The sequence below is a fragment of the Chenopodium quinoa genome, unplaced genomic scaffold (assembly GCF_001683475.1).
Source record: "Chenopodium quinoa cultivar QQ74 unplaced genomic scaffold, ASM168347v1, whole genome shotgun sequence".
NCBI classification, from domain to species: domain Eukaryota; kingdom Viridiplantae; phylum Streptophyta; class Magnoliopsida; order Caryophyllales; family Amaranthaceae; genus Chenopodium; species Chenopodium quinoa.
The window spans coordinates 4133545-4159567 of record NW_018745003.1 but is presented as its reverse complement, the minus strand read 5'-3'; the positions used below and the strand labels follow the sequence as shown (position 1 = coordinate 4159567).

The 26023-nt window shown below is 33.8% G+C and overlaps 2 protein-coding genes across 4 annotated transcripts; both read left to right on the top strand.

Moving 5' to 3' along the window:
- The first annotated feature begins 3257 nt into the window (after window positions 1-3257).
- Window positions 3258-4024, top strand: LOC110708148. Its single transcript, XM_021886255.1, has 2 exons — window positions 3258-3970; window positions 4012-4024. Exons 1-2 carry the CDS (start codon window positions 3258-3260, stop codon window positions 4022-4024), a joined length of 726 nt encoding a protein of 241 aa, XP_021741947.1.
- Window positions 4025-8745: 4721 nt separating this feature from the next.
- On the top strand, window positions 8746-13661 carry LOC110707987 (zinc finger BED domain-containing protein DAYSLEEPER-like). Of its 3 annotated transcripts, none has more exons than XM_021886083.1 (2): window positions 8746-8930; window positions 10135-13661. In XM_021886083.1, exon 2 carries the CDS (start codon window positions 10155-10157, stop codon window positions 13209-13211), a length of 3057 nt encoding a protein of 1018 aa, XP_021741775.1. In that variant the 5' UTR covers window positions 8746-8930; window positions 10135-10154; the 3' UTR covers window positions 13212-13661. The 3 variants fall into 3 exon arrangements, with proteins under 3 accessions (XP_021741775.1, XP_021741774.1, XP_021741773.1); XM_021886082.1 differs by having other exon boundaries at window positions 8746-9078; XM_021886081.1 differs by having other exon boundaries at window positions 8746-9227.
- Window positions 13662-26023: the final 12362 nt, after the last annotated feature.

Sequence of the window (26023 nt, the reverse complement as noted above, 5' to 3'; positions counted from 1 at the left end):
AAAAAAAAAAAAATTAAATACTATATCACTCAAGTCCCAGGCCATGAGTAAGCAACTAGACATGACCTTATACCAACACAACAAATAGCATCATATAAGCAATGATTGTTACACAAAATTGGGCTACATGCCTATATCTCCGATCCCAAACCAACAAAGGGCCCCTCATCAATAAGAAATACTCAATAAACACCCAAATACTTTACATACACAATTACACAACATTACCCTTAAAAGGATGGGCTATTCTATATTGCTATTAGAGCACTTCCAGCAGTGAGGAGAAAAGCCCTCACGAGTAAAAATAAGGGTGTAAAAAAAATACCCGAGCATTACGTTAGTGAGGGAAAAAACCCTCACCGTTGAGAGCTATGGAAAACGCACAAGAGTTGAGGGGAAATACTCGTGAACAGTAACAAGTGGGCCCCACTCGTACACGCGTCTTTCCCTTTTTTTTCCCTTCTGGCTTGCAAAACGACGTCGTTTTGCCTTAAAGAAGGGCGAAACGACGCCGTTTTGAGGGGCAAAAAGGGAAAAAAAAAAGAGGGGGCAGCTGGCCTGACGCGCGTCAGACCCAGCCAATGGGGATGCGACACGCGTCAGGCTTTATCCTTCCAACCAATCAGATTTTTTTGCTTTTATTACAACGGTTATATTTTTGTAAGGTAAATATAACCGTTGTAATTATAAAAAAAAAAAAAAAAAAAAAACAAAATTCACCAACGGATAGATTTTTTTTTTCTCTATAAATAGACATGCATTTTGATATATTTTGATATACTTTCAAAAAACCTATAAATACTACAAATTTCCTTCTTTTCCCAATTTCTTTGAGTTATTTTCATCATTTTTATTATTATTATTATTCGTAAAAAAAAAAAAAACCTCAGTTATTATTTAGTATTATTATTATTATAATTATTATTATTATTACTAGTAGTAGTAGTAGTAGTGTTAATTTAAAAAAAGTAGTAGTTTTATTGGTATTCTTATAATTATTATTATTATTATTATTATTATTATTATTAATAATAATTTCTTTATTATTATTTCTGTTAAATTTATTAATCCTTGAAAAAAATCGTGTTATTATATTGTCAAAAAAAAGTAGTAGTATTATTATTGTTGTTGTTGTTATTATTATTATTATTATTATTATTATTATTATTATTATTATTATTGTTATTATTATTATTATTATTATTATTATTATTATTATTATTATCATTATTATTATTATTATCATTATTATTATTATTATTATTATTATTATTATTTTGCTAATGGATCCTAACAAACCAGATTTTTCTAATTATTTTTCTGATTTGGGTGATGATTTTGTCACTAACCCTCGATTTCAAACCTTCCTTCAACGAATAGCTACTCAATATCCACCGCAACAAACACCTCCTCAATTTCCACCACAACAAACACCTCCTCAATTTCCACCACCACATTCACCTCCTGTTTATCAAGGGAGCAATTCTCAATATGAAGATGAAATGGAAGAAAGTGTTCCAGATACTCCACAATACCCTCCACCTCCTCCAAGAGTGTCTGTCAATCAAAACCAACCACTTACAAAAGGGAGTCGAATGTGGTATGTTGCGGAGGATGAAACTCTTATTGGTTTGTATCTGCAATTCAGTGAAGATGCAATTGTTGGTACAAACCAAAAAGCATCTGTGCTTTGGAGAAAAATTTCAGCGGCATATGATGAAGCGCAGGCTGAGAAACCTCACATTCTACCACCAAGACCTTTGAGGAGTTTGGAAAGTCGTTGGAGAAGGATGGCAGCTGATTTAATACAATGAAGTAGCTGCTATGACGAAGCAGGAAGGGTTACAGGAAGTGGCTACAACGAAGCAGATCGAATTAATAACGCCAGTAAGTTATTCTATGCTTCCTCCAAGCCTACTCAACATAATTTTAATTGTCACCATGGTTGGGAAATGGTTAAAAATGACCCAAAGTGGAGGACAAAACTTAGGTGGGCGTTGTCAAGAGAGGAAAGATTAGTTGTAGGTGATGCCGTCGAAGATGATAGTAGTGGCAGTGATAAGCGATGTAGAACCGTAGAGGAAGGTGATACACCATCCACGGGTTTCTGTTCTGGAGGTCTTCCTCGACCTGATGGTGTTAAAAAGGCAAAGGCCAAGCGTAATAAGGGAAAAGAAGTGGCTTCTGATTCTTCAACCATTGGTGAGCAAATGAAGCAGAATAATGCCTGTAGGGAAACAGAGGCACAAATACGGTTGAAGAAGTTGGATTTTGACATGGAAAGGGAGAGGAGGAAACAAAAACAAGTCGAAATTAAACAAAAACAAGTTGACATACAAGAGAGAAGGCTGAACTATGAAATGCTGCAAGATCTACTTTCAAAGGGTACTGATCTAACTCCCGATGAAGAGGCCTACAAGGAGGAATTACGTGCAATGCTATATGGTAGAAGGCACGTGTGACTTGGAGATTTGGCTTATGTTTTATTTAGTTAATGTTAACTTTATGTTTTATTCAGTTAATTTAATGTACTAGTATTTATTTAGTTTATGTTAAATTTATGTTTATGTAATGTTAAATTTATTATTAATATTCAGTTAATTCACATGTTTTCTTAGTAATTTGAAATTGATAAAGCTGATATCTGATAAAGATACAATCTGACACGCGTCACATGTCACCTCTGCTCAAACATCAATAACACTGCACAATCACATGCTAAAGTAATGCACTGAATTGTCACCTCTGCTCAAACATCAATAACACTGCACAATCACATGCTAAAATAATGCATTGAATTGTCACCTCGAGTCACATGCAATTTCAATTCCACTTTAACTCACATGCAAACTTACCACTACCATCCAATAATGACTTTCACATTTTCTATATATACCTGTGTTATTATAAACGGAAACAATCCCAAACACACCAACTACCTAACCAAAATAAAAATGTCTTTCATTTCTTCCACCTCAAGCTCCTCTTTTGACGATTTCTCCAAAAATCATGAATTTGATTGCTTAGTTGATGAGTATGTAGCAAATCACCTACCTCATAGATTACTTCCTCCAGACCAACCACAAGAACCTCCACTAAATAATGAAACTGAACTATCAACGGAGCCCAAAAGGGATAGGGAAAGAGAAAAAGGGCATGTGCAACTATACAACGATTATTTCGCGAATAATCCAGTGTATAACGACAACCAATTCCGACGTAGATTCCGTATGCAATGATCATTGTTCTGCCGCATTATGAGCAAAGTGGTTGAGGGGGATCAATTCTTCCAGCAACGTCGAAATGCAGCTGGGAAGCTTGGTTTATCACCGTTGCAGAAATGCACCGCTGCAATAAGAATGTTAGCGTATGGCGTAGCCGCAGACGCTGTGGATGAATATTTACGTCTCGGCCAAACAACCTCTAGGCAGGCATTGCAACATTTCTGTCAAGGGGTTATTTCACAATTTGAAAGTGAATATCTACGAAAACCTACAGATGAAGATTTAAGGAGAATCCTTCATCAAAATGATCTGCGTGGTTTTCCAGGGATGATTGGTAGTATAGACTGCATGCATTGGGAGTGGAAGAATTGTCCTACTGCTTGGAAGGCACAATATGCTGGTCGTAGCAAGAGTGCAACTCTCATTCTTGAAGCTGTTGCTGATCAGGATCTATGGATTTGGCATGCGTTCTTTGGAATGCCTGGGTCATGTAACGATTTGAATGTCCTTTACCGTTCACCGGTATTTGATGATGTTTTACAAGGTCATGCACCACCCATAAATTTTACGGTTAATGGACATCAATATGAGTTGGGCTACTACTTGGCCAATGGGATTTACCCGAGATGGACAACTTTTATACAGGGTATAACACATCCTCATGTTAGAAAAGACAAGTTGTTTGCTGATCAACAAGCAGCAGTTCGGAAAGACGTCGAACGGGCTTTCGGAGTTTTACAAGCTAGGTTCGCTATACTACGACAACCAACACTTGCATACGACGAAGATATTCTCTGTGATATTATGAAAGCCTGTATAATAATGCACAACATGATCGTCGAGGATGAACGACACAACTACGCACGTGCAGATGTTTTGAGACGATACTACGAAGAAGATCGACCACAACGTACGGTGAGGCGGGCAGACCCGAGCACAAGTGCCACGGTGTTTAACAACGAGCCATTTGAATTCAACGTCGGGCGACCACCCAACATTGATTTCAACACGTATTTGGAGAGAAGGATTTCCCTTCGTGATAGAGAAATTCATTCATCTCTGAAACAAGATTTAGTGGAGCACATATGGCAGAACTTTCGTCATAATGCGGTTGAATAAATAATTTTTTAGTTTGTTATTTGTAACCGTATCGTTATTTATGTTTTAATACTCGTGTTTGTATTTTATTTTAGTAGAACCACTTTTATCTAGTTCGTACTTGTACCGTTATTTAACATCCCATGTGTTTGTATTACCGTTATTGAAGTTCCCATGTGACTATTTAATGTGTTCATTACAAAAATGTGCTACTAATTCAAATGTTAAATTATAAATAAAACGTAATTGAAAAATAAAAAAAAATTATTAATTATAATTAAAACGTAATTGACAAATAAATAACAATCTTATTAAGTTATAATTGAAACGTAATTGAAAAATAAATATAAAAATTATAAATTTTTATTATATTATTTTTAAACGTAATTGAAAAGTAAATATAAAACTTATAAATTGTTATTAAATTATACATTTTTATTAAATTATTTTTAAATGTAATTAAAAAATAAATTATTTTCACATATTTTAATTGTATTGGAAAATTAAATATGTAGTATAAACATTATTTCAAAATAAAGATAAAATAAAAAGATGATGTGTATTATGGTGGGGTATAGTAAATAGTGGAGGAAAAAGTGATGAGAGGTTTTTTTTTTCTCCTCATTGATGTAGTGAAAAAAACATTTGATGAGAGAAATTGTATGGGAGGAGTGAGAAAGTGGGTAGAGAGAGATTGAGAGGTTTTTTTTTTCCTCACTGCTGATAGTGGTCTTAGTCCACCAATAAAAAACCCCACATAAATTCATTCATTTCCTTTCTTATACGAAGTAGTAAAGTTAAAATTGCCTTCAAAAATCACACCCAAATTAGACCATATCACATATTAATATATCATAAAACCAACCAACCATATAATTTAAATCCAACTATATAATGGTTCATGTAACACAACCCAAACTGATAAAGTTTTATTTCCTTTGTTTTTTCAATTCAGCATTTCTTTCTCCTCAAAATTAAAATCTGCCTTAACCATATAATTATCATATCTTACTCCATTGGTCCGTCTTAATCTTTCTATCACCCCAACCCATTCAATCCAATTCTCAAATCCCATTTATCACTTTCCTTCTCTTCCAAAAACTTAGATCTCTCCGCTGCTCCGACGTTCACGACACTTCTCTTTCTCTTCCTCCGTTGGTTTTCTTCCGATCATTGAATTTGTGTTCTTTTGGGTTTCCAGATGCGCAATAGATAGACTTTACACTATTCACACACCTTTTTTTTAGTGAAACGCTAAACATCGCCCGCAATTTACCATATAAAGCCCACAAATATGATATGGTTTGACCATTATGCCCTTTTTCTAAAATTGAAATAATCTCGGTGTAAAAAATGTGGAGCCGTACTGGATCGCCGGGGGAGACCGGAGGGCAAGCCGGAGATGCGGGGGACGCCGGAGGTACGTCGTCGTCGACGGAAAACGAGGTAAGTCACCGTTAAAATTCACGGTTTACCGTCGGAGTGGCTCCGGCGCCTAGGGTGGACGCCCAAACCGTAGCCTGGACGTCCAAGCCAGACGCCAGAACCACCAGAGTGGCGTCCAGCCCAGACGCCCAGACCACCAGACTGGCGTCCTGGGCAGACGCCACTCCACTGGGTGAGGCGGCCCTGCCAGGCGCCAGTCCAGTGGTTGTGGCAGCCCTGGCAGACGCCACCTTTAATAATTAATTTTTTTTTTCTTTTTTGATTTTGTTGTTTTTTATTTAATTTTTTTGTAAAAAAAAAAATCGAAAATGATTTTTTAAAAAAATTCGAAATGGGTTTTTTTAAAATTAAATTTGAAAATTCGAAATAGGTTTTTTTAAAATTAAATTTGAAAATTCAAAATGGTATATTTTTAAATTTAGTTTGAAAATTCGAATTGGGTTTTTATAAAAATTAAGTTTAATTATATATAATTATGTTTTTTTTTTGTGTTAATTCTGTGTAAATATAGAAATTAAATGTATTATCCGTTAAATGTATTTATTGTAATATATAATTGATGCAGGAATATGGTGGAGACGGAAATGATTACAGTGGGATATTTGGACATGATGGTCCATTCGAAGAAGCTCAACAGGCGATTGATTGGGCAAAACAGGTTGCAATTGCAGCTGGATTTTGCTTGGTAGTAGTAACTCATAAATCTCAACGGGATGGTAGAATGGATCGCATTTTGAGATGTGACCGTTATCGCAAAAGAGAAGAAAGAGATTTTCATCCGACTAGACTGTCACCACACCGGTCAGAGAGCTAGCTATTGCGTTTCTTGGGTCGTCATACAGACATTTCATCCGACTAGACATGTCAACCGATTTTCCAGTGCCACCGATTATACCTCGGTGGTACAACATTCGCACAGCGAGTGTAGAGGGTTGGGATGCGCTATATCGTGACCGGATCCACGAATGGAACACCCTAGCTGCATTTTAGTTTTTCATGTTTACATTCTTTATTTATAATCTTATTTGTACGTTGCTCTTTTAATGAGAACATTAATATTTTATATTGTATTGCTTACTGCATTCTATATGTTGCATGGGTAAGTTGCGCGGATCCACGAACGGTTATATCAAAATTTAAAAACAGCACTGATAATATGTTTAAGTTGGAAGCTAAAAGAACAATCTAAAATGTTACAATTTTACAACATAATGTCCAACATAATGCTCTATAAATAAAATACAATAACCATCAGTAATCCCTCCTCGACGACGACTCCCACTGCGCAAGGGTGTGTTCTAGACTATCAACAACAACTCTCCCTGTTGCACTCATGCTGTCCTTCTCAAGAGAGAGTTTCTGTACGTCCTGCATTACCTTTCCCATCCACTGCATACAACAAAAAACGTACATGTCATCAACCCTCTGACTGAATGGACCGTAATCATCATACGGTCCACTGCCATCGTCCACATCCTCATCCTCATCTGCGCCCTCCTCCTGCTCCTCCTCCTGGTCACCCTCCTCAGCATCATCATCGTCATCGTCATCCTCATCCCGACGGTGGATCCGTTCTCTACGAGCTGAGGCCAAAATACCACGGGATCTGACATGTCTATGCCCCGACCTCTCCACTGAATAATTTCTACTAAGAAGCTCTATATTCTTCCCCGCACCATGACGACCCAGTGAATTCTACACAAAATTTTAAAATATATAAACATACAAAAATTTTTATGATAAATAATTATCATCGCAAATCAAATAAACTAAAAACATACAAATAATTGTAAACAAATTATAAACTTAGAAAAAATACAACGAAATTGAAAAAATTTATAAAAATAAACAACAAAATATAAAAACAATTCAAAAATATATTACACAAAAAAAAAAAAAAATTAAAAACTATTTTTTAAAAAAATATAAAAAAAAGGGGGGGCGCCCTGGCTGGACGCCCAGCCAGCGGTGGTGGCGCCAGCTGCAGACGCCGCCACCAGTTGGCTGGCGCCTGGGCTGGACGCCACACCACGGCTGCGGCGCCTTGAATAAACGCCACGACCGTGGCTGTGGCGTCCAGCCCAGGCGCCAGCCAACTGGTGGCGGCGTCTGCAGCTGGCGCCACCACCGCTGCCTGGGCGTCCAGCCAGGGCGCCCCACCGCCGTCACGACGGTTTTTCTCTTTTTTTTTTTTTTTTTTAACAAAATGTACCTTTCCTCCTTGGGACATCCTTCCCTCCGCCGCCGCCGCCAATTCCTTGCCTTGCCGCCTCGACATTGCCGTTATTTGATTTTTTTTTAGAGAGGTTGAAAGAAGATGAGCAATGACAGTGTGAGTGATGAGAGTGTGAGTGATGAGAGTGTGAGTGTTTTTTTTAAGGTCAAGGGCAATTTTGGCAAACCAAGTGAATTTTGTGGGCTTTATGTAGTAATTTGTGGGCGATGTTTAACAAATCCCTTTTTTTAACCATAATTGTGAATTATATGTGAAAAATACGAGAATTATAAGTAAAAGAAACAAATAACATCACAATTTTATCATATAAATATATAAAATATTTGTTTTATAAAAATACAAAAAAGCATGTATCGCACGGGTTCCATATACTAATATAATTATTTTATTATATAATACTCTCTCCTAATTACCCCACTTACATTACTTGTTTATTATTTCTCTCTCCTATTAACAATCAAATAAACCCTTACCCTATAAATACCCTAAAACTTTATACAAGAATACAAAATCCTATTATTACGATTATTACGACAATGATAAAGTATTACGTATTTTCATTAAAAAAATTTCCTCCTACCCATAGTTGGCATTGGACTTTATCTATTATTTAGTAGCACAAAATTTCCCAATTGTTCAAGAGGCCAAAGCCCATGCAATTGAATGAATGAGATATTCACAAAATCAATAAACACATCTTAACCGTCCAATCCCACCTTCTTGACCCCTCCTTCAATTTACCCACTTACCCTAAATCACACCCAAAACCAAAACCAAAACCAAATCCAGCCGTATTTCTCTTTCTTCTTCTCTCTCCTCTTGAGTGTGGGCTTCGTTCGATTTCAATCTGTTTGATCAGCCCAGTTTCAGATCGAATTCTTCAACCCTTTTGATTTTGTGATTTACCCATTTCATTTTTTTTAAAGGTATTCAATTCTATTTCTTTCTCCTCTTTCTATTGATTTGACTTCTTTTGGTCTTTGGGTCTTCGTTTGATTTGTTTGATGAGCCCAGTTTTAGATCGAATTCTGAAACCCCTTTTGATTTCGTGATTTACCCATTAATTTTTTTAAGGTATTCAATTCAATTTTCTCTCTCTTCTCCCACCTTTTATTGATTTTGGTTTTTGGGTCTTCTTCGTATGATTTGTTTGTTGAGCCCAGTTTTAGATCGAATTCTTCGATCCTTTTGATTTAGTGATTTACTCATTATTATTTTTAAAGGTATTCAATTTCTTTCTCCTTTTCTTCTATTGTTTAATTATATTCTATCATAATTAATTGAATTTGAATCTATTGGCGGGTCAATTCTGGGCTTTTTGTGTGTTTGTTTAAGGGTTTAATTTTGATTTATTTTGGTTATTCTGCTATGTATGTTGTTTGTTTTCATCTGTATTTATGACATTAATTGCTGGTGGGTTTTGGGTTGTGCGAATTGTAAGAACCTATTGATTATATTCTGGTTTATTTTGCGTTTGATGAAAAAAATTGAGAATTGTGGTTTGTTGCAATTGAGTTTTGTGATTTTCGATTTTTCGGTGTTGTTTGTGGAGGTTTCAAGTGTTCATTGCTTGCGAATCGTCATAATTATCGAATGTTTTAGAGGAATACATGATAAAGTCTTTGAAAAAGGGCATTGTTGTTTATCAGTGAAGATTTATAGACTGGAATTTTGATCAATTAAAGGATATTGGATGCTAAATAAGGCGCAAGGGAGTTAATTTGCACACTGAAACTCAAAATTTGGTGGTTTTGTGGTGTTTTTCTTAGTTATGTGCACCTTCAGAGCCTTATGACGATTCATGTTGGTCGACTCTAAGACTTTGTTGTTGTTGTTGTTGTGCATCTTCAGACATCAGTGTTTGTCATTTCGGAATTGGGAGGTAAATTGTTATGAGCTATTAATTGCATCTACAAAGTGAAGTAAAAGGGATTATAAACAGATTTTAGACATTTTGAGGGCTTCTTGATATTTCTTATGAGCATTTTGGGAACATGTAGAATATAAGCTTTAAGATAGAATAGTTTGACAATGTTGTTTTCAGTGTATCTGGTTTGTTAGTTTATGCAAGTTATGATACTTTACTGCAGAGTTTTTGCTCAGACTATCTCATTATTGTACATTCTGCAGGTTTTGGCTTCATTTGAATTATGACAACCGCTGATGAAAACAACGAAATGGTAGATTCACAACAGGCTGATGCACTGCCTGGAGCTGAAAATTCTGTGAAGGTTAAGCCAGAGCGAGCTGAACCAGAGCGTGTGGATAAGGAGGTTGCAAACTCGCAGCCTATTGGCGAACAAGTTGATCCTCAGAATGCTGGTAAACAGGCTGAGTCAGAGCATGTGAACAATGAGCTTGCTCATCCTGAGCCGCTTGGTGAGGATGTCTTACATACGCCACCAGTCTCTTCAGAGGATGCGCATCCACAATTAGTCAACTCAGAGCATGTCGATTCACAGCCCGAGAGTGTAGAAGAAATGCATTCACAGACTGTCAGCATGGAGCATGTGCAATCACAGCCTTCGGAACTTGTTCAACCACAGTCAGTTTCTGCTGAGCTTGTTCATTCGGACCCGGTCAACGCAGAGGGGGTTCATCCCCATCCTGGCAGTGCAGATCTCGTGTATACTCAGCCTCTTGATTCCATTGATGAAAACAATGAAATGATTGATACAGAAGAAGCTGATGCACAGCCAAGAGAGGCAGAGTTTGCAAATTCACAAGCGGAGCATCCAGTGACTGTGAAACCAGAACGAGTTGCACCAGAGCCAATGGACATGGGCATGGGGGAACAAGTTGATCAGCATGCTACTGGTGAAGAACATGCGAGTACCGAGCTTGCTCACCCTGAGCCGCTTAGCGAGGAGGTTGTTTATCCACCGCCAGTCTGTTCGCAGGATATGCATCCACAGTCAGTTGATGCTGAGCATGTGCTTTCGCATCCAGTCACTGTGGAGATGGTTCATTCCCAGCCTGGAAGTGCAGATCTTGTGTATTCCCAGCCTCTTAGTTCAGATATTGTGCATTCGCAGCCTATTGCCTCTGAGTTTGTGCATTCCCAGCCAGTCAATGCAGAGCTTGTGCATTTTCAGCATGGTAATCTAGAGCCAGTTCATTTGCAACCACTTGGGGTAGAACATGGAAATTCGCACATTCATGGGGGTGAACATGTAAACTCTCATGCTGTTGGCATGGAGCTGGTTAATACACAGCCGCTCAGCACGGAGGTCCCTAATTCACAGCAAGAAACTCCTGATACCCAACCTAATAAGCGTCGGAAGAAGAAGTCTATAGTCTGGGAGCACTTTACTATTGAAACTGTTGGTGCTGGCTGCAGGAGGGCCTATTGTAAAGTGTGCAAGCAATCATTTGCATACAGTACTGGCTCTAAGGTTGCTGGGACAAGCCACCTGAAGCGCCATATTGCTAAAGGGACTTGTCCTGTTGTTTTGCGTCAGCAGGAGAAGAATCAGTTGTCCCCATATATGCCAAAGAGTGGTGGAACTGATGCGGGTACTGAACACCAACCAAAAAGGCGTTACAGGACCTCTAGCTCACCGTATCTCATCTTTGATCAGGATCGTTGCCGGCATGAGATTGCTAAGATGATCATCATGCATGATTATCCACTTCACATGGTTGAACATCCAGGATTTGTTTCCTTTGTCCAGAATCTTCAGCCCCGTTTTGATATGGTCAGCTTCAACATTGTACAAGGGGATTGTGTTGCAATATTCTTGAGGGAGAAACAGAATCTTCAAAAGTTTATTGAGGGAATTCCAGGCCGAATATGCCTGACATTGGATATGTGGAGTTCTAGTCAATCAACTGGTTTTGTTTTTGTTTCTGGGCAATTCATTGATAATGACTGGAAGTTGCATCGGAGACTTCTTAATGTTGTGATGGAGCCCTTTCCAGAGTCAGATAGAGCACTTAGCCATGCCATTGGTACTTGTCTATCCGACTGGGGTTTAGATCGCAAATTAGCCTCAATTACATTTAATCAGCCACTGGGTGAAGCTGCACTTGAAAATCTAAGGGCCTTGCTTGCTGTGAAAAATTCAATGCTTCTTGATGGACAGTTGTTGATTAAGAGTTGCATTGCCTGCACTTTGAGCAGCATGGCCCAAGAAGTGATCTCTGCTAGTGAAGCAACTATCAAGAAAATCAGGACCAGTATGAAGTATGTAAAGACTTCAGAATCTCACGAGGAAAAATTTCTTGAGTTGAAGCAACAGCTTCAGGTACCATCTGAACAGTCTCTTTCTCTTGACAACATCACAAAATGGAACACAACGTATGAAATGCTCCTTGCTGCTTCTGAGTTGAAGCAAGTCTTTTCATGCTTAGATACATGTGACCCTGATTACAAGGATGCCCCTTCCATGGATGATTGGAGTCAAGTTGAGAACATCTGCATGTACCTTAAACTTCTGTACGACACTGCAAATTTGCTTTTGGTAAAACCTACTCCGTCTTCTAACGTGTTCTTCCATGAGGTGTGGAAGATTCAGCTGGAGCTAGCCCGTGCAGCTGCAAGTGATGATCTCTTTGTAGCTGGCCTTGCTAAGCCTTTGCAAGACAGGTTTCTCAAATATTGGAAGAATTCTTGCCTGGTCTTAGCGGTTGCTGTAGCTATGGATCCTCGGTTTAAGATGAAACTTGTGGAGTTCAGTTTTACAAAAATTTTCATGGATGAAGCTCCTGTATACATCCGAAATGTCGATGAGGGAATCCATGAGCTTTTCCATGAGTATGTCACTCATCCTCTTCCATTGACCCCTCTTGAAGATGGGACTGACGGTATTGTCAAGAGAGAAGATCAAGGCATTCTCAACAGCAATGGACTTTCAGACTTTGATATGTATATTATGGAGACAACAAGCCAGCAAATGAAGTCAGAGTTGGATCAGTATTTGGAGGAGTCTCTCTTACCAAGAATCCAAGATTTCGATGTGCTAGGTTGGTGGAAGCTAAACAAGATCAAATATCCGACCCTTTCAAAGATGGCCCGTGATATCTTGACTGTTCCTTTGTCAACTGTTTCTGCTGAATCCGTATTTGATTCTTCGTTCAAGGAGATGGACTCATACCGGTGCTCATTGCGGCCAGAGACTCTTGAAGCCCTCATATGCGCTAAGGATTGGTTGCAGCCAGATACAATCACCAAAACCTCGAAAGAGCTGGTGAAGATGGAACTCTGACTTCCAGCTCCTGCTCCTATGATAAAATCTTGTATTATGTCGATGTGTAGGTAGGGTTTCTTTCGATGGATGTTGCTTGTTAATGTGGTTTTTCCTGATTGTGAAAATGATTCCTGACTCTTAGGCAGTCTTATTGTAAGTCTTTAATCGAGAACTATTCTGTGATTTAGGTAGTAGAGGTTTGTAGGGATTGCCTTAAAGTTACATTTTATGTGAGGCAAGCTTCTGAGCTCGAATTTTTGTAGCTTACAATCATTACTGAGCTACGTGCTTTCGATGCTTGCTGAGCTATGTCTGCTATGTCCTAATTGGGCTCGCTTTACTTCAGCAAGCCTTTTTGTTAGTTTGGATTGGCCTGACTGTATGTAACATAAGCGAATGTGTGATTTCTTCCTTTAGAAAGACAATAATTGGGGAATAAATTTATTAGTTTGTGCCAAATTGCTATAATTTGATTTAAATTTTTTTCTTTTGGTTGTTGTACGGGCATGTGCTAATTGTTCGGCTAATCATAACACGGTGGAATTAAACTTTGGACATTGCTACAATTCCTGAAGGTGTAATGTCTATTTCTCGAGCGAGTTTATGGGTATTTCTTGTGAATTCCCTTAGTTTAGGATGTCTAAAAAAAGTTAATACCATACCTTACTAGTAGCACAACGGTTTTTATCAAGTCATCCATATCCACATTGTAGTTATGATAAGCTAAGACAATGTGAAAACTATTCTTAGATGATAAGGCTCTGTTTGGTAGGGCGTAAAACATTTTCACTGAAAAGTGTTTTCCCATTTTACATTGTTTGGTTTGGTGTAAAACATTAAAATGTAAAACTTGGGTGGAAAATCATTTTCCACCTTATTGAAAACATTTTCCCCCCAATTTAGAAGGAAAACATTTTCCATCACAAGTGGAGGGAAAACATTTTCCCTCACAATCGAATTTTCAGTTCAATCAAACAATGAAAAATGCTTAAAATGGAAAATCATTTTCCATTCAACCAAACAACGGAAAACTTTTTTTGAAAATGAGTTTTCCATTGTAAAATGCTTTTCATGGAAAACCATTTTACATTGAAAATGTTTTACACCCTATCAAACGGACCCTAAGTGTCATTATCGTTTATCATTTTTTTTTAAACGAGGAAAACTACACAATTGTTAATGGTCTCCTTTTTATAGATTGAAGTATTGAACCATTACCATTTTTTATCCATTTATATGCGAATTACACTGAAGGCTATAGTTGGACTTGATTACTGTGTTATTTTGGTCCTGTCTTCAACGAGAATGACTTGACTGTGAAAATGGGCCTGTAGGAGTTTATCATAAAATCTAGGCCCAATGTTTTGAGTGGTTTACACCAATACAACTGGGCTACTTGAGCCCAAACTCTTACCTCCTCCAGTTCTCCTTTTTTTTTTTTTTCTTTGGTTTTTTTTTTTTTTTGAGGGGTTTGCTACCTCCTCCAATTCTCCTTACTTTTCTTTCTTTATTTATTTTTTTTAAAATTCTATTTTTCAGACAACAAATTCCAAAAAATTTGCTTTGTGAAGTTGAGAAAATAATTTCATAGATTTTTTTTTTCCTGGCCCATTCCTTGAATTGGCGACTGCCTTACCTATCCTTCTTGTTTATATTGCAATAGTAGATACGGAGTAATATTTTTCTTACGTGATACAATCCTCTTCTCCTCATTGTATACTTCTCCGAAAAATAAAGCTTAAAAAGTTGAATTTAGTTGAGCTATATTTTCTGTGAAAATTAAATTCATTTAATAACATTTTCTTCGAATTAAAAACAACTTTGAAATTTGGCATCAGTAGGATCAAATCTATGATAAGCTTGAGTTGCATGTACCTAGCATGTCAAGGTAAGGGGGAAAAAAACACCAATGTCACTCTGGCTAAACAAGAAATTAACACTTAAACTTAAAAAAAAAAAACAGGAAATAAAACTAAATTGTATTGTAATAGGAAAAGAAAGCAAAGACAATATAGTGGATTAGTGGGGTAAGTCAAAAGAAAATCCAATAAAGAGAAGAACAAGGGATTTTAAAAGGTGTCGGGTATATGTTAGATTCACAAAACTCCCTCCATTTAAAAATGATGGTAGCGTTCAGTCAAATTTTGTACAATATACATTAACCGTATATTCAACGAAACTTTAACCATATAGCAAACTAGAGATCATCATATTTTTTTCAATGCAAGTTTTTCATATCAGATATCATGCAAAGTGACACATAATTGAGATGGAAGGAGTAATTAACTCCGTACCATTTACTACAAATTATTTTATTTATAATTAGATGGTTAAATGAAATGGATGTCACTTCTACACTGACAAAAAATCAGAGTGCATGAAAAATTCCAATGTAAATGTTCCAAGTACTCTTTATACACGTGCATATCTGAATTTTCCATTCTGTCACTCTTTGTCACTGATCTTTGGAATGTTCCTCTCAATTAATACCTTATTTTTAAGTTTATAAATATTATTAACTTTAATTACATAGTTTTTATAATTTGTATGGACAGTGGACAGCTTAGTCAGTAGAGTTTTAATATTCATCTTGTCAACCGACCATGTGTGAGCACCAATAACATCCAAACATAATTCAACTTTGTCAGTTAATTGGTTCTCCTAATTTGTCTATTATTGTTGTACTCAGGCTTTTTTTTTTTTTTTATTATAAAAATATAGTAATAAAATATGTCTCCATTAATTTGTGTAAATTAGGGAGGATGTATATAAATCAAGCTTCTGAAAAGTGAAAATTAACATATTAATTAGAGTTGTTGGTATAATACCAATAATATAATTATACTTTTTAGCCTAAAATATACGTACTTCTTGTACATCTCAATAGGATTTTCTATTACGTTACACAACCAATTGTACTATGTAAGTGTTATACACATTGTATGGTACAAGCCCAGGCCACTAATTTTTTGCTCAATTGCTCGTGTGAACCTACCTTAATTTAACAATAAGTATGCAATGCATTTTATTTTATTGTACCAATACACAATACAAAGAATGTTATCTAACTATTTATAAAATTACTTTCACTATTAACAAATTTTAGTTCGAATCAATGTACACCGATATTACGATTATAAGTCGAAGGTCAAGAGCCTTATTACCTCCCACTTACATACATTATTTAATATAAAATAAAAGATCGAATCATACCCCTCATAAAAACTTAGGCTTCACTCGACTTAGATGATACACAAAAATATATATACGGTATGAAACACGAAATGGAACATGTAGGAATGAAGAACAATATGTATGTATATACTTCGTATGCTTAGCTTTTCAAATTGTTGAACTAATAAACTCAACAATTACAGAGTAAAGTTGTACCAATTTGGGACATAGTTTAAGTTTAAATATGGTTTTACTAGAGTCTAGGAGGATTTAAGGTTTCAAAATGTTTACAGTAGTTTAACTGTTGTACTTAGGCTTATGTGCTTTATTAGAAGTTTCACTAGCTGGCCCCAATGTAAATTTATTATATTAATTATTAAGGGATTATATGTCGAATTGTCAATTAACATGGCTATCTTAGTATTGTGCACATTTATAAATGATGGAGAGATTTAAGTTAGCATTGTCGTATATGCAGAAGTATGATGTATACATTCATATTTTGAACCAGCCTCTAAATCTCTTCTTCAAAGACGTTCTATATACCTGAATTTCATTTATTGTACTGTATCATTACTTATAATTTGACTAATTTGAAATTGATATGTAAATTACATACAGAATAGTATTTTAGTTAAATGATTTAAGTAAAAATAAGTAATTATCAAGAGCAATGTTCACATGTATAAGTGCTAGGGTTCTTTTATTTTTGGGATATTATCACTTTTTGCACTTGCTTTGTTTATTCGAACGATGGTTACACTTGAAAAACTGTCATTTTCCTATACATAATTTTAACTACCTATTGTTTATAATTGAGTAATGAGAAAAAAATTTAACCATACAATATTTTGTTGGATACATCTCAAAATATATTTTCAAAATATCGATTATCTTTTATTTCTTACAAATACATAATTAGAGATGTTAATATCCAAAATTTTACATTAACAATCGTGAAAAGTTAAAATGAAACCATTAGTTTGAAAGGAAGGGAGTATATTATATTAGTGACTTAGCTAACTTAGCTTTGCTTCCTTTAGAATATGTTTTCAATTTTACTTTTATTTATAGAATTTCGTTGAAGTTCTCATTGAACAACCGAGGTAACTTAAAAAGTGGAGGAAGAAGCAATTTATTCCTACCAATTCACACAAAACAAAATCACAATTTCATGTTATATTGAGTATTGACCCATACTTCCATAACATGAGTATATTAAAATGGGTTGTATAATTTTTATGTCTAGTTTTTTTTGGACTTCAAAAATCATTGGATTTTGCAATAAACATACCTTTCTTTTCTAGAATATAAAACTAGTTTCTTGCATCAACTTCCATACCCCAAATTTTAGCCATGCTATAGTTTCTCATTAATAATAACTAGGAATTTACAACCCACCTCATCACATCTACAATAAAAATATTAATAAAAATTAATTGAAATTAATTAAAATTTTGTAAATTCTATAAGAAAACACATGAAAGTGTTTGATTGAGCATCAAATCGAATAATGCGCCAGTTGTAGAACCGGCAAAAGATGGGCAAAAATGTTAGTGAAAGAAGGGGAAAATAGGAGGTGGGGGTGGTTAATTATTAATTATTAAATTAAGACTAATCAAATCACATCAACATAATTGGTTATTATTAGTGAAAAGACTGTCCTAAACAAAAAAGAGTGATTGCCAGCTAATTTAATCAATCAAGATAATAATAATAATGGAGATTAAACGTCTACAAACATGCAACCAATTAAGATTTGCATCAACCAATCTCTCGTTATTTATGAACATTCCTGGATAGATCGTACAACTACATGACAAAACTTATTTTATATATCGTAACTTTGTTGAATTATTATTCCATATGCTTGGTGTCATTAGATGTCCATGCAAGAGCACGGTGAATGAAGTAGCTAGTTATGTTAAGGCGATCAATATTATATTGGTGTAGCATTAGTGGCGGAGGGTAGATTTTGAAGATGAGGTATCGATATTATTTTTATGGGTGTCACGGATTGTGAATCATTCTATATAAGTATATTTTTATGTTAAGAAAATAAAGCAAAAAAATAAATAAAATTATAGCATTTTTTATTTCTAACGGGTTCAGGCGACACCTTGATGATTTCCCCAATCCCCACTACGTAATGTGTGTATAACGAGTAGTTTGTATATTCTTGGGGTAGTGATTTTTATTTCTAACGGAGTTCAGGCGATATTTGTGACACCTTGTTCTTGGTGGCTTCCCCACTACGTAGCGTGTTTACAAAGAGTAGATATAGTGTGGAGTAAAGAAAAGGCACTTGGTCAGTTTGTACACTCGTTCGAAAGCCTAATATGGACCATGCCTGGTTATTTCATCAACGTTGAAGAAACTTTAGTCTAGTTTTTTTCAGTCAACATATCTCAAAGGCCGTTATAAAGTAAATAACGACTGTGAATTATGACTTTTGTTGGTAAACCAATGTTACATGTACGGCAAATAGTGGTATTTTGGACTTTGGGGACTAATTTAGAACTTTTTCCTAGATTTTTGCTTGATAGCAAAGACTTCTAATTTGGCACGAGTGTGACTACGTACTTAATGAGTAGGCTCATAAATGTACGTGCTTCATTAAGGGCGAATGAACACCATTTGATAACCCATATTTCGTATTAAATAATAATTTTCCCATTCATGTAAAGTAGTAGATTAACTTTTAATAAACATAAAACTCGCTCTTTTAACTTAAGGCAATGTATTATTGGACATCAATTGAGTTTTGTATATGTATCTGTGATCAATTTCACGTTATAAACTCCCTCTTTTATTTTCGACAAGTTGAGAATCATCAACCTTTTCCCAACTTTTTTTTTTCTTTTTTGAAAGTCCTTTTCTGAACTTTTCATTAAGACATTCACCATCCTTGCAAATGTCGTGAGTAATTCAAAATTCAACTAATGTGATCGTTATAACATGTTCATATGTCTCTCTTAATCCTATGATCCTATGTCTCCATAAAACAATACACTAGACCTTATACATAGTCGTACCTTAAATGTAGAATAAAAAATAGGGACTTGAATAGCAAAACCGATCTCATGAGATTCATTTGAGTATAATTGAGCATACATTATTATTATTCTATACATACCTTGGTGTCTTGTAGGTTGTACTTGTAGCCCATAACTCCATAACATATGATTAGTGATATGACAATTTTTTCCTATACTACATTGTATACTATATACAAATACAATATTGTATAGTATAGTTATTGTATACACTATAATACATAGTAGCATGTAATTTAATTATTAATTAAAAATAAAATAGGTAAGTTAATAATAAGATGGACATCGTACAAATAGAAAGAGAGTGGCAGCCTCTCCGACAAGGAAACCTCCCCGTCCCGCGATAAACGGGGTAGATGTCACGTTCCCCCACCGTGGGTCACCCTCACATGCCACCATGTGATTTCACCTATTTTCCTTTTTTTTTTTTTTTTTTTGGTTACATAATTTTATTTATTTTAATCCCAATTTTAATTTGTTTATTAATTTTTGTGGGTTTCTAGTTTTGGTAAATTTGCTTATTTTCATGTTTATTACAAGTTTCTATGTAGACATCAATAGAGCAAAACATTCTTAGTACATCCGGAGTATTTATTTTAATCAAATTGGATCGCGTTATTTTATTTTATTTTTGAAAAGTTTTGTCTCTTTTTAGTAAATGTTTCGGAGTTTTGGATTCATTTGAACACATTTGATTTACGACGTTGGTATCATGACCTCTTATGATGCATGCCTTTTTATATAAAAAAAAACTTTCTCTATTTTTTTTTAATTTTTTTTGCAACGATTTGACTTTCACGATTGTCAATACTTACTTTTATCCCTTTATATTTTTGATTATAATGTTTAAAAAGTATAAAAAAGAATTATGTATATTTTTTATATAGTTTTCAATGCACACATTTGATCTTTAATATCTTTAGTTACATAAAAATAAATTTTATAAGTAGTTTGATTTTCTATATGTTCATTGAGATGAGTCAAAAGGATCAAAATTTGAGAAAGGTTATACTCATCTAGTTATTTATGTTAGACAAAATAGTTCACTAAAAAAATAAAATTATGTCTAGTAATTTAAGATATTCTTTTTATTCTTCCATTGCTTGTACTACAATCCGTATAATTTTGAGTACGGAATATGCTTGTAAAAAAAAGGGATTATTATCTATCTTCTAGTGGCTTTTTATCCTCATGATATTTTTTACTGGCTTTTAATTTTAACTTTGACCATACTATTTTTGCAAATACAAAAACAACAAAGCTTTATGTACATATATATTGATATTAGTTTTTGGTGCACCTTAAATTTACAAAATATTAATCTTTTTATAAAGCGTTAAAAAATCAGCGTAAATGCTAAAGTATTACAAATTACAATTACATGTATTTGAAATAAAGAAAGTGTTTCGTGTAAGAATTGGCATACCTCTTAAGCTTTGTTTCTACACCTAAAATGTGGGGCATGAGAGAAGGAATTGGGTCTAAACTTGACAATTTTGGATACGTAACACAACTCATTGGCTAAGCCCAAGAAAGGGTTGCCCTTTTCTTAGTTTGTTACCACCAAGTGTTGTGTTGCTCAAAAGTTGTTTCTCCGGCCGGTTTGCCGAAGGGGTTTAGGATCAGCTGATTAATATCTATTTTGAAAGTGAATTACTTTAATTTTACAATTAAAGGTTTAAATCATTATAAACTCATACATGATATTTACATTTTGTAATTCAAATACCTTTTAACAATTTAGTTTGAATTGCCCCCATACTAATTATCACAAAGACCGTGGTATGGGTATTCTCCATACAAAATAATCCAAATCACACACAGAATGCGCAATCAATGAAGTACTGCGCACTCACTTAATCTCAGCCTCTTCGACAAGGACAATGAAATGGAGATTGGAGCTTTTTATTAGACATACTATCGATCAACAGTTGCTTTGCTTTTGGATTTCAAGAATACATGCGTTGTAGGTTGTGAAAATTTGCAAAGAGTGCTTCTTGTTAATTGGTGTCATTTGATCCATCATTAATATATTATTGTATATATATGCATGTGATGCGTGCGTGACATGTTATATGCACTACCATAAATAATTAATTAATCCATATAATATGACAAAGTACGTGTTGAAAACCTAAGGCACCTTAAATAATTAGAGTTGTTAGTTAAAAGCACCTTAACTAAATCTAATGGTGCTTATATTGAGACTTTGCGCAACATACTAGGTGAGCATTGTGCATACACCTCTACCATCATATTTGCAATGTACTAATCACTTGAATATTATTAGCTAAAATAACTTGTTTTTATCAAATAACTCTTGTAATCAACTAGCTTAACGATTTCAACAAGTCATCAATTTTAACTGCCACATTTCGAAGTTCATTTTTCTTTAATCACCAAGGTTGTTGATAAAGTTTTTCAAAAGATAATAAAAAGTGAGTGATACTATTGGTATATATCCAGTTTTATTTTAGGGTTATGACCTTATTGGTAGCATTATTGTGCAACTTTTTTGTTCACCCTCTCAATTAAATTTTATTGCTATGCCTTATTTAAATTGATTGAAATTCATTTTAACAGACAAAAAATTTATTCTACTAAATACATATATATACATAACAAGTGAAGAAAATAAGGCCTAAGTTGTGTGTAACAATGTAACAACATGCATGACACATGATGCATTATTGAAGCCAAGTTGAACTGTGTTATTAAAAAAAAAAAAAAAAAAAAAGTTTAAATTGACAATTATACCAAATGTCGATTTATTAATAATATGGAGTAAATTAATTGTTAATACATGTCATTAGAAAAAAAAATCTAGTTAATTTTTTTGAACAAATTTATTAATTTTTGAACAAACTCATTAATAAAAAGTCATACGACATTACACTTTAGTTAATTTTTGTAAAACAAGGTGAGATGAGTTATATATCATATCATATCATATATTATCACTAATAAATAAAGTCGGTTTCGCAGTCATGCCACGAGATAGCGACACTTAGCATTCCGGTTTTTTGCCAAGTGTCACGCCACATAGGCGAAAAATAGGTATTTATTGTGACACATTTGATACTAAGTAAGCGATTATTGGATATATTTTTTAAGATAAAATTGTTGTATAAAGATTTATCATCGATAGAATTCTAATATTTCATATATATAAAATTAATCCTAACTTGTAATAAATATCCTATAACTCTGTTCTATTTCCATCATCAAATTCGTTTTAATAAGTTCTTTAAAATAAGATCCATTTATAATATATATAATCACAAACTTTTATACATAGTTGGCCAAATAGTATCACCAACTATTACAAGAGTTAGTTCATTAGTGTTATAGGGTTATTTGGTCAGTGTTATAGCGGTTACTCAATCAGTCTTATAGATAGGGGTTACTTAATTAGTTAGTGTTAGAGGTTACTCCGTTAGTATTACATGAGTTACTCGGTCAGTTTTATATGTATTACTTTGTGCGGCCAGATGGTGTGGCTAGCCGCATACAAAATGCATTGTTATTTAACTTATTTAAGAAAACATTAGAGAATCAGTTAAAATAAGTTTTAATCAATAAAAAATAATTTTACAAGTTAATAATAACATAGATATTTATTTACAAATAAAACTACAAAAAGTAGACAATTATATAAATATAAGCCATATGATATCGTATGTCTAAATATCCTACATTATCAGAACAAATTATTTGACCGTATTTAACATTCAAGTAAAAATGTTATATTAAAATTTTATCAACTTGGGAATCGCCCGGGGACAAAACTTGTATATATAATATATATTTGTAATAAAATGGTGGCTACATTAAATTAAAAAAGCAAAAGAGAAAAGAATGAAAAATCTTTTTTTAATTTAATTTAATTTATTTCAATTTTAAATAATAATAAAAGGAGTAAAAGAGGATGATGAGTTAAAAAAAAAGGACCCAAAACCAATTATTCTTCTCGGGATTGGTGGTAAAAGGACTTTATTTTCAGCTATTTATACCCTTTCTTCCTACCCCCCTTAACCTACGCCTCTCTCTTCACTCTTCTTTTCTTTCTTTCTCTCTCCTCTTTTTTTTTCTAGGGCTTTCTTTTTCATATAGCCTCTTTCATCATATCTCTATGATTATATCAAAACCATATTATATACACCCTTTTCTCGTATAATATATGGTTCTATTTTTATTTTTCCACAGCTTTCTTGAACTGCATCTCTATTTTTCATGATTTTCGGTATAATTCTAGAAAATTCTGGGTTGCGGTTCAATAAAGCTGTGGGAAGATACAAATAGAATCACCCAATAATTCTCCAAGAATTTTTATATATTTGATGGTATGTTGTTCAAGATCCATCCTTTATTATTTGCTGATGATATGGGTTTTTTTAGATCTAATTTTGTTAATTATTATCACGGATTTTATCTTTTCAGGGTTGGATTTATAAATTTATTGTTTTGATGGGTGAAATTATTTTATATTTATAAATTTATGTTTATTTTGCATTTGAATTTGGGAAGAAAAAAAGAGAAATTTCTTCTATGTTAGTCTAACCCTAGTCCCAATAAAGATGAATTTTATATATTTTTTTAAGTGTATATTAATGGGAAAATCTCCCTTATTATTAGTTAAACTGTAAAATGAATTAAGGTATGTTCAAGAAAAAATTATAACTTAACATAATTAAGTTTGTTTTTATTTGATGTGATTATTATAAGAAAATTTTCAATTTTCTTTCATCTATGATATAGTCTATATGACGTTTTTTTCCAATCAATATGATGTGTGACATTTTAAATTCATTTAATGTGATTTTTATTTGTTAATTTTTTATTAGAGTATGCCGATTTTGGGACTAACCCTGCATACATACAATACATCCACTGTACACTTTTTTTTCTTTTCTTTTTGGCTTTGTACAGATAATATGTAGTTCAATTTGAATTGGATTGGACAATGGAAGTTGAAGGAATTTTATTTACAATTGGAGATTTTCACTCTATGTATGATTTCTATCTCTTTCTAGCTCTTTTATTATGTAACTGATTATTGGTGGCCTCTTTTTCATGGTCCCTTATATTTTTTTTTGGCTGTATATTTTGTTTTTTCCTTTGTCACTTTGTTAATGTTTATTTTAAATCATCCCCTTATCTTAACTTATACATATCCATATAAATATATATATAATCTAAATCATACAATAAGATTGAAGTTAGTTCGTGCTCATTTAAAAAATACTATTGGCACAAAAAATTTCATCAGTTTGAACACACATTGTTGACTCATCATTCATCTTTCTTGCTACTTATTTATTTTCATTGTTGTTTATTGTAAACCTATGTAAACCTATACATGACCAAATGAAAAATAATGTTACATTGTGTGGAGGTTGCAAGGTCGACACACGAATTCCACGCATGAGATTTGGGTTTGATTCAAGACTTACAAATTTCCAAGACAGAAATAATTTAGTCTTCAAAGACATTTCTTTCTTGTATTTGAGATTCTATATAATGTTTGATTAGTTTTATAAAAACTGCAATCTTTCTCAATTAAAGATGCTAAATAAGATAGGGAGTAGGTGTTCAAATAAGAGCTAATTGCATCCAATTATCATAATTACTTATACCTACTTAATTTTTGTGATTAAATGCTCTCTCTATCTAGGGCATGGCGATAATGTTCAAGTTTTATCAACCACTAAAAAGTTATAAATATGACGCGACTTTATCAGAATAATATCCCTATTGTCAATTTTTAACCATCATATCTAAGCGTGGTGTATTGTTTATTACCCTCGGAAGGAGGGAGTAAGTCGATCCTAGGACATGACATGAACATATCAATGAAAATGACTATATATAGTTCCTTTAAAACTAGATTGTATATTTGCATATGTAATGTAGTTGTAAAGGAGTATTAGAAGCAGAGAATCTCTTGATACTATTGAATGAAGAAACGAACCACGATATTAATAGGTTTTGCTAGATGACTTTGATGAATTTATCCCCACAAAAAATGTGCAAATTGTATTTTATATTACTTATTTTTAATTTTTAGGAGGCTTTTAAGCCATTCACATGGAAACTATGGGTTAGGTGAGGCTTTTATGATGAGAAAGGTACTTGTGAATATTGTGACTAAGATAAAAACAAAAATAACCATCACTTTGCATGAATTTTAGGAGTTTATCATTCATATATATGTATAGACCATAATTTGGGAACAAAAGGTATTTATTTATTTCCTCTCTTTGGAGTACCTTTTGCTCCCAAATCATATTAGCCTTTTGTTTGTTGGAATTTTACGTATTTATTTCCTAGGGTGTGTAAATCTTCATGACCCTAAATCTAAACTCTTGCTATCCTTATTCATCCATATGAACAATTTGAGCTTTTGTCATATCAAAAAGATTAAGTAGTTATCGAAGATCAATCAATTATGATCTTAATTACGTAGGTTTTCATAAATACAAGTTTAGTTTAATATCGGAGTACAAGGATAAAAAGGCTTAAGTCACAAGTAAGATTCACATGCATTATGTACAATTTTCACATTTTCATTTTGCAATAATAAATCGTGCTTATATGTTG